Below are 16,938 nucleotides of genomic sequence, written 5' to 3' on the forward strand. Positions count from 1 at the left end.
TGTTATTATTAAAGAGACGACTTCTAGGTAGGGTATTAAAAAATAAAAGGTTTCTAGGAAATTATTTGTTGTACTTTGCGTGCTTTTAATTTAGACCTATTTCTGAATGAATGAAAAAATCGTTAAACGCAATATCCCTGGTTTACCCCGTTATCTGTATTCAACTCTTTATGTCTGAAGAAGTTGTCGTCTACGTCACTGCCATTGATTTGATTGCATCCGCGGAGTCGCTCTTTCTCAGGTCACCTTTCTGTTTCATTATGACATCGGTTTCGCCTACATACAAGTAGTGGTATGTATGTGCACATGATTTGAGTTTGAATGGATTGAATCCGTTTTATAAGATGATGATATCACTTGAGTGTGTCTCCATGCCTGCCGACCACCTACCGATTCGGCGACAGATGACTCTGACAGGCAGGGTGTTGTAGCTAACTTGCCACTGCTGATCGGAGATAACTCAGTTGATATGGCAGTGTGCTGTGAAACATAGATAAAATGGACATAACCGTCAAAACTCAATAATACCACCGGAACCGCCTAATTTTGAGGACACTTCAAGTTTTGTTCAAGGACAGTGTGAATAATGCTGCTTACCAAAGAAAATCTTCAAGTGGACATCAACAAATTGCCTTTTAAAGGAACGCATCTTTCCATTACATGATCAGTTAACCTTATTCACATCTGCATTATACGTTGATTTTTCTTTCTTTACTGGATTGCTTGCCAGCAACAGACGATGCGACTTTTATTTGATATATCGAGATGCACCAGTGGGGTGCATTTACTGAAACGCACAATCAACCACTCCAGTGTACATAGATGTTTATTGTTAGACCACAGGAAGAGTCATGCTGCTGGACTACATGTTTGGAGCAATGGGACTGGAAAACCATCACCAGAGAATGTGACTCATCGGGGTCACCGCCGTAGCACTGTATCAGTACTGCCATATAGCGCACTTGGGGTTCTCTTTCGAGATTGCATGCGATCGCAACTGTTGCTTGAAAAGCCATGGACGGCAGGGCACACATCAGTGGTGTTCAAGAGCTCTTCGGCTGCCTCCTCAAAAGAAACCACAATAAAAACACCAGTGGAGAGTGGCAGTGGCCAACCTCCGACAACCCTTCCCTTGGATGACGTGAAAAGGATTCTGAAACTCGCTTATCCTGAGAGACTGAGATTGTCGGGTATGTGTTGTTTGTATGCCAACGTTATGCCTCTAATCGCTTACTAGAACTGTCTGATGGTCTTTACAATTTCCTGGACTGACCATCAAACTATGTTGAGCTATGTCGTGATGAGCTATTCGGATGGCTATGGGAGTGCTGACATATATGTTAAGCAGGAAGTTAACGCAACATACTTTAACACAATAGTATTGGGACCAACCTTCTTTTTAACCTTTTATTGTTCTTAGACAGTAGGAGCTTTTGTCCTCAAATTGTTCCCATTGTTAAGCTTTTTGAATGTCTTCACCCTGACTTTCCTCCAGCCGCAATAGGCTTCCTGACCGTATCCAGTGCAGTGACGATGTCCGCCCCGTTCTTCTTGGGCCGGGTCATCGACACCATTTACACCACTGGCTCCGACACGGAGACCATGGCAGTGTCCCTGACCTCGCTATGCGCGGTGCTGACTGGAGTGTTCCTCTGCGGCGGAGCAGCCAACGCTGCCAGAGTTTACCTCATGCAGATCTCAGGTGAGGGGAGACGATGGAGAGATGGTCTTGAAGTACGCACTCTGATGATGATGATGATGATGTGTAGTAGGAGCAATGAAGAAACACGCAGACAGGTGGTAGAAACAGGAAGTAATAGCAGAAGTGGATTCAAATTCGACATGTGTGTTTGGTGGTTTGTGGTTAGGGTGTTCAACTCAAAGTTTGAATCCCCAGTGTCGACCTCACTCCTCCTAAATGACATGTTTGAATCCAGCTTAAGGATGCTTGCTTTGGATTAAAGCGTCTGCCTAGGGAAATAGAAATGACTTGTTTGTTGTGGAAAAAACAAAGAGTTGTTACCTTTCATCAGACATCAAAACGATCAAACTAAATCACCCAAACAGATGGTCAAACCCCCAATGCTTGCAACAGTTTTCTTTCCTCAAAACGTATCTATGTGTCCTTCCTTTCATGGCTCTTTCCCCGCCCAGGACAACAGATCGTCCGGAACCTCCGCACTGCTCTGTTCTCCTCCATCCTCAGGCAGGAAGTGGCGTTCTTTGACCGCTCCCGCACCGGCGAGCTTATCAACCGCCTGTCGTCCGACACTACGATGGTCGGCCACTCCATCACCGACAACCTATCGGATGGACTGAGGGCTGTTGCCCAGGCAGCGGCTGGGGTCAGCATGATGGTAAGAACCTGGTGGTCAAAGGTCCACTCTGATAGGTCAGGACAGATAAGCTCCTCCTGTTCTCTGAAAAGTCTGTGTATAGAAATATTTTAAACAAACTCTCCCTTTTTAATAGGAATAATAAACTCCATTTGATTCAGCTGTGATGATCAAGATGTGTTTTTATGAGTAAAAACCTTTTCTTCCAGTGAAAGAATAGAAAATAAGCAGAATGCGCTGTTGTATTGTCTTTTTGCAAGAATTAGGTTTATATTACCCATTCTTTAGTGAAAAAAATAACTAGGCCTTATCCTAAAGGGATGAGGAATGCTAAATAATAAGTGAATTGAGTTGCTTTGATTTCCTAAATCATTCTGATAGCTCATCTTAATTAATAACTCTATTAATCATTCATTCTTAGCTTAGCGCTTCATTGGTCAACGGTTTCCATTCAGAAAAATCCCGTCCTTTCTCTAGTCGTTCTCTTTTGTGCATTAATGTTACTAGGCTGCAGAAGTGTTCGCTGAGTTTTCTTGAAGGAGTTAACGAGGGAAGGAGCTCAGGATTTCAAGTAATTATACTGTAGCAGAGAGCAGGAAGTAAGGTTATTCCACTGCAACAGGAAGCAGAACATCTAATGAATTATCTCTAATAGGAATCAAGGAAAATAATCATTCACCTGAACCAGGAAATGAACATTTTTAATTGCATAACAAAGTATGCAATAAATGAATGAATGTTATTCCACTGTATTCATGTGGTTCTCCCTTCCCCCTCCCTTCACCCCCTTCTTGTAGTTCTACATCTCCCCCAGTCTAGCGGGCTTTGTTCTGATGGTGGTTCCTCCCATGGTTCTGCTGGCTTTGGTCTATGGCCGATACCTACGTGCCATCTCCAAGCGCACCCAGGATGCTCTGGCAGAGGCCACACAGGTATGTGAACCAGTCAGAAAGAATAACTAACTTGTCCACAGGAAAACCAGTTCCATCTCACACTAGGGCTGTGCAAGTAATCACGATCTCCAAACTGATACAATCGTGTCATTTTATTGAAGTATATTTATTTCATCCATTACATTTTTTTATAGAAATTGATCCAGAACATATTTCTACATTATTTTTGATTTGAACATTTTCTATTTAAACTTTTTAAATATTTTTTTAAGGGGATATTTCAAAGCTTTGGGAGATAAATGCTGAATAAATGCATCATGTATTCAAACTCAAAAACATTCTTTTGAATATTCATGATTTCAATATTTACCAAAATAATCGTGATTAGGATTTTATCCATAATCGAGCAGCCCTATCCCACACTAGCGTGTACAGAGTCTAGAGTTTCTTGACCCTTTCCTTTCGGTTCCTGTCTTTTGTGAATCACATGCCCAGACCAATTTAGCTGGCCGCCGAAGTCTGGATCACATCACAAGATGTGTGAGGCCAGTGTTAGAGATTAGGAGACAGCTTTCAAAGTCATTTCAATTGTGGACGGAGGTTACAAAACACAGAAAGAAAGAAAGAAGAAGAGAGTGAGTCTGTTAACTAAGCAGCAGATGTTCCAAGAATCTATTATTTCATTTGTATGCATATAATAAACATTAAAATATTTGTGTGTTTGTTGTCTTGTGGTTCCAGTTGGCAGAGGAGCGTATCAGCAACGTGCGCACGGTCCGGGCGTTTGGTAAAGAGCTCTCTGAAGTCAGGAGCTACACCGAGAAGACTGACTTCGTTCTCAGCCTGGCCAAGAAGGAGGCTGTACTGAGAGCTGGCTTCTTTGGAATAGTAAGTGTGTGTGTGTGTGTGTGTGTGTGTGTGCGTGCGTGTGCGTGTGTTTTATTGTCAGTTTATTACCTAATTGTGTCCAAACATCGGGGTAGAAACCAGACTCTGTGGCCCACTGATGACGCAATCCCTCAGAGTTGGCTCATGAACTCGCTGGCTTCTGCTTTTTTTCTGCATAAAAACATTTCTAGAAACCAGTTGGGTTTGAACCAAACTGTCACTTTGAAGCCCAATATCTCTGGGTTCCGTGTGTCCACATGATTACCTATTGGCTGTTTGTTTGCAGACAGGTCTGAGTGGCAATCTGATGATCCTCGCCGTGCTCTACAAAGGAGGCCTGCTTATGGCCAATCAGCACATGACCATGGGGGAGCTTTCCTCCTTCCTGATGTACGCCTTCTGGGTCGGCATCAGCATCGCAGGTACTATACACCGTATTCAATAGACAGTAGACAGTTTGAATAGGCAGCCCTTATCTGATCTAGCACTCTGTGTTGTTTCACCTGATGATGTGGTTCCTGTGTTTGTTTCCCGGTGTGATGCCAGGTATGAGTTCCTTCTACTCTGAGCTGATGAAGGGCCTGGGAGCTGGCACAAGGCTCTGGGAGCTTCTGGACAGGAAGCCAGAGTTCTCAATAGATGGTCAGTTCGAACGCATGTAGACTCACACACACACACGCACGCACGCACACACACGTGCAGAAGACTGACACTATTTATGTTGCTGTGCATCCCCTCCAGGCCTGTCTGATTGGCTTCACGTGGGAATGTTAACATTGGTCGGATGTACATAGAGAAATCCCAAAGGTGTAAGTGTATAGACACTTGAACTCCCTCTCTCTCTATCCTCCTGCCTCTCATTGGCCACAGAGGGCTCGGTGATCCCAGCAGACCAGCTCAAGGGCCGGCTGGAGTTCAGTGATGTCACCTTCTCCTACCCCACCCGCAAGGAGGCCCCTATCTTCAGTGACCTCAGCCTGCTGGTACCGGCCGGGTCCGTCATGGCAGTGGTGGGATCCAGCGGCTCCGGGAAGTCCACCCTGGTGTCTCTGTTGCTCCGTCTCTACGACCCAGACGCAGGTGAGCGGGGAAGCCCAGTGGTGTTCTGGTCGTTCTAGCTACATTCAAGAACTGTTTGTGTTTTTATTTGCAGCAGCATGGTCTAGCAGTGGGTGTTTGATTCCCCGGGGGAAAGGTTCTGAGTTTGGATCCCAATGTCCCCTGTCGGCCTGTTATGCATCCTTGAGCGAAATCCCTTATGCCTACCTGCTAATTAATGTATCAAACATGATATATCGTCAAAAAAGTAGGATATGTATCAAAAATATTTATTGAATTAAATTGGGAGGAAAGCGTTGGAAAGGTGTTTCCTTCCCCTGATCACATTAGTCAAATAGATTATCACAGAGGTGGTTTGGCTCTGAGACTGAGTTGCTCTTCCTCCTCCCACAGGGACCATCACGATAGACGGGCGGGCCCTGAGGGATCTGAATCCTCATTGGCTGAGGAGTCAGATTGGAACCGTCAGTCAGGTAATACAAAAGGAGCTTCCAGTACTTGACCAATTAACATTTCATGTTCCAACATACCGTTTGTTGAATCATTTCAAACTACTAGACCCTTTCTCCCTCTGTCTCTCTCTCTCTGTCTCCCTCTGTCTCTCTACCAGGAGCCAGTGTTGTTCTCTTGCTCCATCAGGGACAACATAACGTACGGGGCGGTGGAGCCGGCCTCCGTGACCGCGGAGGAGGTGTACAGAGCAGCCAGGATGGCCAACGCACACGGCTTCATCCAGGACTTCCCCCAGGGCTTTGACACCGTGGTGGGGGAGAAGGGGGTGCTGCTGTCAGGTGAGGGAGCTCACGGGGACATCGTACCACTTCATGACTGGTGTAACGTGGCTTGAGTTGGTATGCTGCAACCTTTTGGATGTGATTGAAATGCTTGATTTAAAGCCTTGTGTTTTATGTCCAGGTGGTCAAAAACAGAGGATCGCTATCGCCCGGGCTCTGCTCAAGGTAACGCGTAGAGAAAAGACGCATAAAGAATAACTATTTGAAATGACATTTGCATGAATCTTAATGGTGATCTAAAAAAACACTGTGCATTCTATCCTCAGAACCCAAAGATCCTACTTTTGGATGAGGCCACCAGGTTAGTGTGATTAAAATAAAAATATCTATATTGCTTGCTATGGTAAAATCAATCTGTGAAATAACTAAATCTTGGACAAGATTTATAAAAAAAAATAAAAGGGTAAATTCATTCCCGATTTTCAAATTATTGGATGTGTCAGTCCTCAGCAACAGCAGTAGTTAGTTTGGACATTGCTCATTGAGCTAATGCTTTGGCTTAGTACCAATCCTAATTCCTCTCTAATGTCTCCTTTAAGTGCGTTGGATGCAGAGAATGAGTTCCTCGTTCAGGAGGCCTTGGAGCGTCTGATGGAAGGTGGGTCTCTCTCTCTTTCTTTCTCTTTCTCTTTCCTTCTCTTTCTCTTTCTCTCTCTCTTCCCCTTTCTCTCCTCTTCCCCTTTCTCATCCCCCCCCCCCCCCCCCCCCCAGAGGTCCAGATTGTCTTAATGTCGTCCCTCCCGTTGAATATGAGTCTCGTCCCTTCATACTGCCGTGAGACTCACTTTCTGCGCCCCCCTCTCTCCCCCACTCAAAAGGCCGGACGGTGGTGATCATCGCTCACCGTCTGTCCACCATCCAGAACGCGGACGCGGTCGCCGTGCTGGACTCACAGCGCGTGGTAGAGTGCGGCCGACGCGCAGACCTGCTCGCCGACAGACACGGACTGTTCCGGAAACTCATGGATAAACAGGCCTTTCTGCACGAGGTGCAGAGGGAGGCCCTACACTGAGACACTGAGACACAAGAGAGCAGGGGGTAGAAAAAGTGTTGTGTTGTTAAGAAGGAAACGCAGTGTTGCGTCCAGGCGGCCATTTGTGGGGGAAAAAAAGGGAGTGAGATTTGTCAAACAAAAAAGAGATGGGTTGGAATTAAAAACAAAGGATGTAGGTATTGTTGGGAAGCTGTGGTGAACAGGCGTTTTATTACACAGAATTAATGGAGTAAGACCACTTCCTGCTGATTAAGAGCTCTCTGTTTCTCGGAAGATGAAACCAAAATCGCATATTTAAAGTTGGTTAAAATGACGTAACCAAACTGTGAAGTGGATGGCAAAGAGTATTCAGGTCCTCTTTCCAATCGTGAATAACCTAGATCTTTACTCACTCATTACATCAGCATCACTATCAGTTGGTGTATCACCATTTCGTTCTGAGCAATGTTTTTTGTATTGTGGCAGAATCAGGGTTTACTGTTAGTATCCATTATTCTGGAACCAGGCAGTACCACAGAACCTTTATTTGTTTATTTTGTGTTATTTTTATTTTTATTTAATGAAGATTGTTAATTCAAGCAAAGCACACAGTTTTTTCTTTATTTTAATTCAAACATTACATCTAGTTAACCATGCCTTCTCAGGGGCAAGAGGGCAACGTTAAAAAAGGAAATAGTTTTGTTATTTTTCTAGGATGGATAAAAACTTCTTCTCACTTATTTCCCTGTTTTCTCCAATCAAAACAAGTGTGCTATTTGATTATTAGTTTGACTGAATTTGGTATTCCAGTGAAGTTTATTTCATTCAAGTAATGTAACGTGTAACACAATGTTTTGCCTAATTTTTTTACCTTTTTAAAATTACTTTTTTATGAAAATCATAAAGGAATAATTCTAATATATAAATGTATACAACTATAGATGTGGATATATTGGTCAAATCTTCATAGAATAAAACCTAAATCATTGGTCGCAGACTATCCCAGTGTTATAACATTTGACACTTTATTTGAAATGTTATAATCCACACACACTTTTGAAGACAAGGGTATATGAACACTAGCCTCATAATTCATGAAACATAATGATGGTAATGCTTTATAGTACCAACCACACATTCGAGTTGCACAATCGAATAATGATGGGAGGGAGTAGCGCTGTCCTATACATCAGTAAAAGTATTACTATATTAAAATGGGTATAAATTAATAGACTTCTCATTAAAAGAAAAAACATCTTTATGAATTATATTCATATGATCTAGACAAGATGGGAAACGGCATCAAACTATTTACACATCCCTGCAAAAAAAACTTTTCCAGTGCACCACTATCGATCAGACTCGTTTTATTGCATCGGCTAAGGAATTTACCAGACAGTCAATGGAGGGCGCTAATTCTTCAGGTAACTGGCCTTTTCGCCAAATCAATATTCGAAGTTGGACAGCAGATCTTGTGATTCAGCTCCTTGATGTGTACTGCACACCTATTGGCAAATCTTGCATTCGATTATTTAAATCTTCTATATGCCTATTTCTGAGTGAGTGTAGCCTACTGACTCAGAGATATGCACCGGTATTATAAAAAAACAGTCCTTTCCCAAGGTGCATTTCAACCCCAATGGTTGAAATGCATAATAATTCCAGTTGACCGAAAAACAAACAAAAATTCATTTTATCACCGCAGCACGTCAACATACACCGCTATAAACAGCGCTACAAGTATGCGTGTGAAGCGCTATGGTGTGAACTATGCCTCCCCCCACCCTCCCCTCTAGTTCTTATGCAAGCGGTTAGCAAAGTAAGTGCCTCCTCTAGTAGAGCGAGCAGTCGTGTCCCCTCCGGCAGGGCACCGGGGCGACGGTCAGGCCGACCTGTGGAACGGCAGGTGCAGCTCTGCTGATCTGGGTTTCCAGTTACAGCTCTCCTCTCTCTCTCTAAAATACACGGGACTATATGAGGAAGTGAAAGAGCAAAGCTGGGTGGTGGAGAGAGGAGCATTCCAAACACACACTCACACAAACACACATACCCACACATACACTTGTCCTCAATGTGTGGTTAGTCTGGGATCGATTTGGATACTATTGTGTAGCATTTTGGGGATTGTGGGGGATTCCCAATGAGTTGACATCAGAGCGTTTCTGAGAGGAAAGACAACGAGATATATAACGTGTAAGAAAAACAAATTCTGAATCAAAGGGTGACATCTCAGCTCATCTACATTTCTCACACATTATTTAATTCCCATGACGCTATGTATTATACAGACTGTTGTGGTTAACTCTTGTCCTTTGTTAACCACTTTGTGGCTGAGCTTAAAAGTCTGATGCTTATACCAGATATACTAAATCAAAAGAAATCCAGGTCCAGTGCTGTTTAAAGTTGAAACCATATTGAACCATATGAATCATAGTCTACTGTTCACACTGATTCTATTTACCAAATCCATACAGAAACATACAGTATAACCAACTATAATGCTATATAACTGCATAACAGGTGAACAAATGAATACACTTTAAATAGCCAGACAGATCAGTGTGCCACTTCTACTCTTCACTGATTCAGACAACAGAGAAACAATCTGAAGTATGGAGGATCTACTCATTCAAAAAGCTTGGTTTCTCTCCGTCAGTTTAGTCCATCAGCCTATGAGATCCAATGACTGAATTTGTCTCAAACTCCAAAAACCTGAAACTCTGTCTCTCCTCAACAAAAGCAATCTCATGAACTCCTAGAATCCGGGAGGGCAGCAAACAAGCTATCCAAAAGCCACGCACCCAAAACCTAAACTAACATCCTCCTCTAAAAACGTGATCGCTTTTGGTTCCATGATAGCATTCGAGTCATCTAAGCCATCGCCGCCATATACGTCTAAAAAAAGCCAAAGACAAACAGTGGTGTGGCGTGCGTTTGCCGGCCCCAATAAGAAGACTGCCGTTGCTCAGTGTGTGTGAAGGTCTCTCTCCTTCCAGCTGGCCCCAAGTGGGCAGCACCTCACTCAGAGGCTTGCCACCACCTGCTCCAAACCCTTTCTCCTCCTTCCCTCTCTTCTGCCTTCACCCTTCACAACAACCCCCGTGTCTTGGCCCCTACGCCCCCCCCCCCCCCCCCCCTCCCTACCCCCTACCTACCCCCTCCCTCTCTTCGCCCCTCCCTCCCCCCTCCACAGCCACTCAACAACTGCTCATGCCATATACAATGTAGGGGTTGCCAGCACGATTATCCAATAGGCCTCACAACAAGTGCATAAAAGTAGCTCTGCTTTGGCATGCTATCCCCCTCCCACAAATCCACACAAACACGCAGGGATATGCGCGCGCACACACACACACACACACACACACACACACACACACACACACAGACACAGACACACACACACACACACACACACACACACACACACACACACACACCCACACACACACACACACACACACACACACACACACACACACACACACACACACACACACACTCTCTCACTACTTCACTTGGCAAGCACCCTGTAGGTTCTCAATACCATGTGTTTCTGATCAATTATTATTGTTATTATTATTTCTCTGTGATTCTACATTGTTTTAAATGTTTTGGAGGGGTCCTGCTATTGCCACACGAATCCTGAGAAAATAGGACGATTTTGTAACTGGAACAGATACATCCAACCTGGTGTGATAAAATTCAAACATTAAACATGATTTCCTTTATAAATTGCATTTATACAATTGAATTCTAATAAAGATATATTTGTTTAGAGTCATATGGCTATTGATTTATTTTTTACAAATGTATTATAATTACTACAATCTGAAATTAGCATATGCATGAAGGTATGATTAAATTATGTTCATCAATGATTTCTCAAAATCGGCCGATTTTCCAAGTGCCCTGAATTCCTTTTCCCATTTCTCCTTGTACTCGACCCCATAAAGATATTGAGATGTGCTATTTGCACCAATATCTTTGATTGATTGAATCTTAATTGATGCTTTATTCTGTTCCACTCGTCCCTTGCCCGGGTCTCCTGCTCTTTCTCTTCCCTTAATGGGAAGAAACGGCCCCCACTGGTCCACGCAGGGCTCACTCTTCCTCTATGAGGCCTGCATGTGTTGTCGTCACTTCCTTGAGGTTTATAATAGGCCCCTGAGCACCTCCCACCCTTGTCCACTCCCTCGACCCCTAACACACACACACACACCCACAAACACACCACATACCCCAACACACGCACAATCTCACCCACACACACACACACACACGGACACACACACATACACACACACTCTCACACACACACACACACACACACACAAACACACAGGCTGGGCGGGTTATAATTAAGCTCTTTCACTGAGTGAGTAGAGTCCAATGATAGGGTCACAGTTTTTTTTTCAGTTCCCCTTTTTATGTTTATTTTCCCTCTATATTTATTGTTTGAATATTGGAGTAGGAGAGGTGAAACCCATTAGTCTGATGTGTATTTTTGTTGTTCTACACAACCTCACTATTGGACATGTGACAAATAGGAATATTATTATTTGACGCCTACTGCCCATGGAATATTGTTTATTGCCCCACATTCTGGCTTAATTGTTGCAGTGAATATACATTGTATAGTTAAACCATTGATTAACATAATTGGCCACAGAGACTTGTAACGAAAACTGTGATGACACTGAGAATCAAACACGTATTGTGTTGAGCCCCTCAGGGAGCCACCTGCATTTGAATTTAGGACCCCAGTATGGCCTCACTCTTTTGAGATGAGAGCAGCATTTTCGTTTGTAAATGCTAGATGGGGCCTGTAGTGGCACCCAATCAACTCGGGAGCAACTGTCGTCTCACTTAGGGAATCCATGTCCGCGGGCTCCATATACGGCCCGTGAGGTGGGACCGCGGGGGGCGTCAAAGTCCGTGTGGGGAGGTCACAGCGACAGTTCCATATATGGCGCGCGCTCGTCTCCCCCCCTTGGAGGACCTCGTCGGGAGCGCGCAACGTTACAGGCAAGCCTCGCCTCATCACCTAGTGTCCAACTGATAGATTTCCATATATCCCGGCGTGGTTCCTTGCTGTCTTCTCCCCGCCTCCTCGTGTTCCTCCACCCCCTCCCGGCCTGTCAACGTCCTAATATGGCAGATTGCCGGTATAGGGGGACAGTCCTTGGTGTTTTGAATGGTCGAGGGGTTACTATATAAAGTGGTAGTGCAGCAGAAAGAGTTGCAGCTGGTTCAGCAATCGCAGTGGTTGGGTCTTTCTCTCCTCAAGCCGTAGACACTCACCTAAGGTAAGATACCATCTATACCGTCCCTAGAGCCTCCTCCTGGGGCCCTAACACAGGGGACCAGGCTTTGCCCGAGGGGCTTTCCTTTGGAACCAATGGACTATAGGAACATGTTTGGAGTTTAGTCGATATGATGCAGTGTGTGGATAGTGATCGGTCTTTGAGAAGTCTTCCATTCATAATATTGGATAGCAAACGATTGGAGTATAGCTCATGCCGCTGAGCAGTTCCCAGGATGAGGATAGTTCTAGTGCATCGCCTGAAGTCAAACTGGGAAGATACGGATGCAGATAGAAACCAAGGCGGCAGCGATACAATATTTACGCAAAGAGATAACTTTCTCTCTGAACAAATGATCTGCGTTTATGTGATACGTTAATGTTTTATTTAATTGACAGCTTGACAAAGTAAATGTGCCAAACGTTATTCGGCAGGCTACTAGACTGCAGATTATATTTCGAAGCCTAAATAGTGGACAAACTTACTATCAGATTTGTTCTTTAGCAGAACACACAAGAAACGTTCTACATAGGTAGCGTGTGCGTAACGGCTGTCGTGCGTAATGGTTCACAACAGGTGCGCTGTATACGGGATCTGAGTAGGGCAAGACAAATCATAACTATTGGAGTATATAGGTATTCCAATACAATATAGAATAGTATTTTATTTATTGAAGTATTTAATTGTAGATTATATTATATTTAATATTTGACTATTCACACGTATGCAGTCGATATAGGGAGAGCTTGGGATGGCTTGAGATTATAGCCATGTCCTACATGGACCAACAATGCTGTACGGAAAAATACCGAGAAATCGAATATGTTTTAGTGTTAGTCCCGTCCCTGCGTTTCATCAAACGAAGTAGGGGGTAATTGTTCTTTCTTTCTCCCTCCTCTGTTTTAGAAGCCAACATGTGTGACGACGAAGAAACTACCGCCCTTGTGTGCGACAACGGCTCCGGCCTTGTGAAGGCTGGGTTCGCCGGAGACGATGCCCCCAGGGCCGTCTTCCCCTCCATCGTTGGCCGTCCCCGTCACCAGGCAAGCAGCCGCACACGTATTGAAGAAAACAATACAAAACAATAGACAGAAATGGGTGGACATAGTTACAAAGGACAGTGTACTAGAATAGATGGAGACTGTTAGGCTATTCACAATCATCATTATTTAATCTCTATGCTTTTTATTATTAGCAGTGAAATCTAGAAGCCTCCAAAATATTTTCATATTAATTTAGTCTATGTTATTCTGGGGGGTTTTCTGCACCAAGCAGTAACTTTACACTCTTGACAGTCAAGCAGTTAGAAATCGTCAGGTGACAGACTCGGTTATGTTGTGTTTACTGCCAAAAATGTGGACACCGCAATTGGCTAGTATTCCTTTACGGAGGGTTAACGTTGCAGGGGCGCCTATTATTACGCACTCATAGTTCAGCCACGGTGGTAAAACGTCCATCCGAGTGTTATGTATCCGACGTTTTATATGTTCATAGACCGTCTATTATTTTTAATGCCTCCTATTTGATCCTTCCAGGGAGTCATGGTCGGTATGGGTCAGAAGGACTCATACGTCGGCGACGAGGCCCAGAGCAAGAGAGGTATCCTGACTCTGAAGTACCCCATCGAGCACGGTATCATCACTAATTGGGATGACATGGAGAAGATCTGGCATCACACCTTCTACAATGAGCTGCGCGTGGCACCCGAGGAGCACCCCACCCTGCTCACTGAAGCCCCCCTGAACCCCAAGGCCAACAGAGAGAAGATGACCCAGATCATGTTTGAGACCTTCAACGTCCCCGCCATGTATGTGGCCATCCAGGCTGTCCTGTCCCTGTACGCTTCCGGCCGTACCACCGGTAAGAATGACAACATTAACATTACATAATTTCATTCATAAGAACACAAAAGACCGAACGATAAAATCTCCCCTCCTCTTTTACGCATTTCTCAGACTGATAAATGATATGCGTAATGTAGACTTAAAGTGCCTAATAGTGTATTTTAGGCACACTGTATGTGTGCGGTCTGTGTGCCTAATTATCACGCGGCCCTGCCTCCTCTCAGGTATTGTGCTGGATGCCGGTGATGGTGTCACCCACAACGTCCCAGTGTATGAGGGTTATGCCCTGCCCCACGCCATCATGCGTCTTGACCTGGCTGGTCGCGACCTTACCGACTACCTGATGAAGATCCTGACAGAGCGTGGCTACTCCTTCGTTACCACCGGTAAGGAGTCATAGCTTCAAGCATAGCTGCCCCCAATAGTAACCACGTTATTTTATTAATACCGCGAAAATGCAGGACATTACCAACAATCCTACAAAATATTTCACGGTGCCGTAATACTTCATTATGTCTAAACTGGGACTGGGTGTCATTCTTAACGTTCGACAAAAAATGGTCTACGTTCGGTGATGCTGTGCGACCGATGGACTTTCCCCACTTAAATTCCACACTTGTCTCCTCACAGCTGAGCGTGAGATCGTGCGCGACATCAAGGAGAAGCTTTGCTATGTGGCTCTGGACTTCGAGAACGAGATGGCCACCGCCGCCTCCTCCTCCTCCCTGGAGAAGAGCTACGAGCTTCCCGACGGTCAGGTCATCACCATCGGAAACGAGCGTTTCCGTTGCCCTGAGACCCTCTTCCAGCCTTCCTTCATTGGTGCGTAAAGAGGATCGATCGGATTCCCCAACCATTACGCACTTGGATAATCCAATACTTGCCCTTACGCAGCGGTGCTGACTTAACTTTCTCTCTCCGCTCACCAGGAATGGAATCCGCCGGTATCCATGAGACCGCCTACAACAGCATCATGAAGTGCGACATTGACATCCGTAAGGATCTGTACGCCAACAACGTGCTCTCCGGTGGTACCACCATGTACCCTGGTATTGCTGACCGTATGCAGAAGGAGATCACCGCCCTGGCCCCCTCCACCATGAAGATCAAGGTATAGCAGACTCACCAACAAATACACACTGAAATTAACGAGTTAGGTATAATCATCGAGGATAATGCACTTCAAAAACGTCACTTGTCCCTAACAACTTTCTCCCCTCCTCCTCCTCCTCTAGATCATTGCTCCCCCCGAGAGGAAGTACTCCGTCTGGATCGGTGGCTCCATCCTGGCTTCCCTGTCCACCTTCCAGCAGATGTGGATCTCCAAGCAGGAGTACGACGAGGCAGGCCCCTCCATCGTCCACAGGAAGTGCTTCTAAACCCTCAACCTTTTTCTCCATCGTCGTCTCCGTCGTCATCATCATTACCACCACCAACTTTCAGGAGACCGGGCGGGGAGAAGGACCACCCCTTGCGGCACAGCGACACCATGCGGTCAACGGACTTTCCGTCTGCGCTGTTGACACTCGTCGGCATTTGTTTTATGATTCTATCATGATTGCTGTGTGTTGTCTGTGTTGTTCGGAGAACAAACTGTGAACAAACAACACTGAACCATGCATCCAACCCCCAAAAAATAATAAAAAAATCTAAACAGCAACATGTAGCCCAGCACATGTGAATGTAAGTGTATATACATGACGATTATTAATTTAATAAAGTCCAATATTTGGTATTTTTCCGCTGTTTTTTTAAACTATATTAAAGAGTGGTGATCGGTGGGTGGAAGCTGCAAACATTGGAATTCAAGATATGGTTGAAAATTCCTAATTTTGCAATTCTTTTGCCTTTTAAATTACAATTGTTCACCTTGGCTAAGCCAAGGTGAAGACCGACCTTTATATTATCAAAAAAGAAGTAGAATAGGAGTAGGCCTACTAATTATCGACAAAGTTACAGTAGCGACTCATCACGACTGAGCTGAGACAGTGTGCATGCTGGCCGCAGTTGAATTTAGGGCCCGGCCAATAGACCAGAATGATACACTAGTCTGCTTATTGGTGAGGCACAAACTTAAAAGACTTTTGACCATTGGATGATACCATAGGCCTACTTTTCATATAAAAATAATGCGGATGTAGACCAAAGAAATCTCTAATGAACATAATTCAACTGTAGGCCAGGCCAGGTGTATTGGGTTCAATGGAGTATAAATAGATTGGAAATTCAAACGGGGGGGTAAAGGAGAGAAATAGATCCGGCGGTCCGATCACAGCTGATAGCCTGGATGCGGGGTAGGCACCCCAGCACGGGTTTGGCGCTCCAGGAATGTGTCACGGCAGCAGCAGTTCTACTTTTGACCGAGTGGATCATGGCGTGGACATCCGACCCCGAACTCTGTCTCCCAGTCAGGCTACAAAGATCCAACTCACAGGCCATCTTTAGAAAAATCCCCATGCATGCAAGTCGGCAATCCTGACCTCGTAGACATATTTGTGCCGCAGGCGTGGATTGACTGGAGCGCAAGTGTAGTGTCCTTGTCAAAAGGTGTGCTAATTCTGGCCGAGACCTAACCATGCTGTTCCCAATATATATAAATATCATTTGTCTGTGAGAGCAGTTTGTATCATAAATACACTTAAGATTCGTACAAACAACTAGGCCTATCACAATAAAAGAAGACTTATTTATGATACTTCCTCCTATAGGCCTACCTACCAATGATGACATAATTTGTGATTCGTCTAAATGAGAATGATACAATGATAGCGACAGGGCATGGTAATGAAAAGAGTAGTGCCTCATCTGGTCAACGGTTATTAAAACAACATGTATGGACTAAGAG

At 44.6% G+C, this 16,938-nt stretch overlaps 2 protein-coding genes across 2 annotated transcripts; both read left to right on the plus strand.

Annotated features, from left to right (window-relative positions):
- Positions 1 to 200: 200 nt before the first annotated feature.
- abcb10 (ATP-binding cassette, sub-family B (MDR/TAP), member 10) lies at positions 201 to 7,943 on the plus strand. Its single transcript, XM_030377157.1, has 14 exons — positions 201 to 1,190; positions 1,496 to 1,702; positions 2,155 to 2,357; positions 3,134 to 3,268; positions 3,971 to 4,117; positions 4,404 to 4,539; positions 4,664 to 4,759; positions 4,988 to 5,197; positions 5,570 to 5,649; positions 5,787 to 5,967; positions 6,092 to 6,135; positions 6,237 to 6,271; positions 6,510 to 6,568; positions 6,789 to 7,943. Exons 1-14 carry the CDS (start codon positions 740 to 742, stop codon positions 6,980 to 6,982), a joined length of 2,178 nt encoding a protein of 725 aa, XP_030233017.1. The 5' UTR covers positions 201 to 739; the 3' UTR covers positions 6,983 to 7,943.
- A 4,017-nt stretch (positions 7,944 to 11,960) lies between these two features.
- On the plus strand, positions 11,961 to 15,828 carry acta1b (actin alpha 1, skeletal muscle b). Its single transcript, XM_030376472.1, has 7 exons — positions 11,961 to 12,252; positions 13,156 to 13,292; positions 13,785 to 14,109; positions 14,318 to 14,479; positions 14,724 to 14,915; positions 15,023 to 15,204; positions 15,329 to 15,828. Exons 2-7 carry the CDS (start codon positions 13,164 to 13,166, stop codon positions 15,470 to 15,472), a joined length of 1,134 nt encoding a protein of 377 aa, XP_030232332.1. The 5' UTR covers positions 11,961 to 12,252; positions 13,156 to 13,163; the 3' UTR covers positions 15,473 to 15,828.
- The last annotated feature ends 1,110 nt before the right edge of the window (positions 15,829 to 16,938 follow it).

This window comes from Gadus morhua, chromosome 14, assembly GCF_902167405.1.
Source record: "Gadus morhua chromosome 14, gadMor3.0, whole genome shotgun sequence".
NCBI lineage: Eukaryota > Metazoa > Chordata > Actinopteri > Gadiformes > Gadidae > Gadus > Gadus morhua.

Coding starts and splice junctions, on each gene's coding strand:
- abcb10 (XM_030377157.1), top strand. CDS start 740: ATGCGACTTTTATTTGATATATCGAGATGCACCAGTGGGGTGCATTTA. Junction 1,703..2,154: donor TTACCTCATGCAGATCTCAG/GTGAGGGGAGAC, acceptor TTCCCCGCCCAG/GACAACAGATCGTCCGGAAC. Junction 5,650..5,786: donor AGATTGGAACCGTCAGTCAG/GTAATACAAAAG, acceptor TCTCTCTACCAG/GAGCCAGTGTTGTTCTCTTG.
- acta1b (XM_030376472.1), top strand. CDS start 13,164: ATGTGTGACGACGAAGAAACTACCGCCCTTGTGTGCGACAACGGCTCC. Junction 13,293..13,784: donor TTGGCCGTCCCCGTCACCAG/GCAAGCAGCCGC, acceptor TGATCCTTCCAG/GGAGTCATGGTCGGTATGGG. Junction 15,205..15,328: donor CCTCCACCATGAAGATCAAG/GTATAGCAGACT, acceptor CTCCTCCTCTAG/ATCATTGCTCCCCCCGAGAG.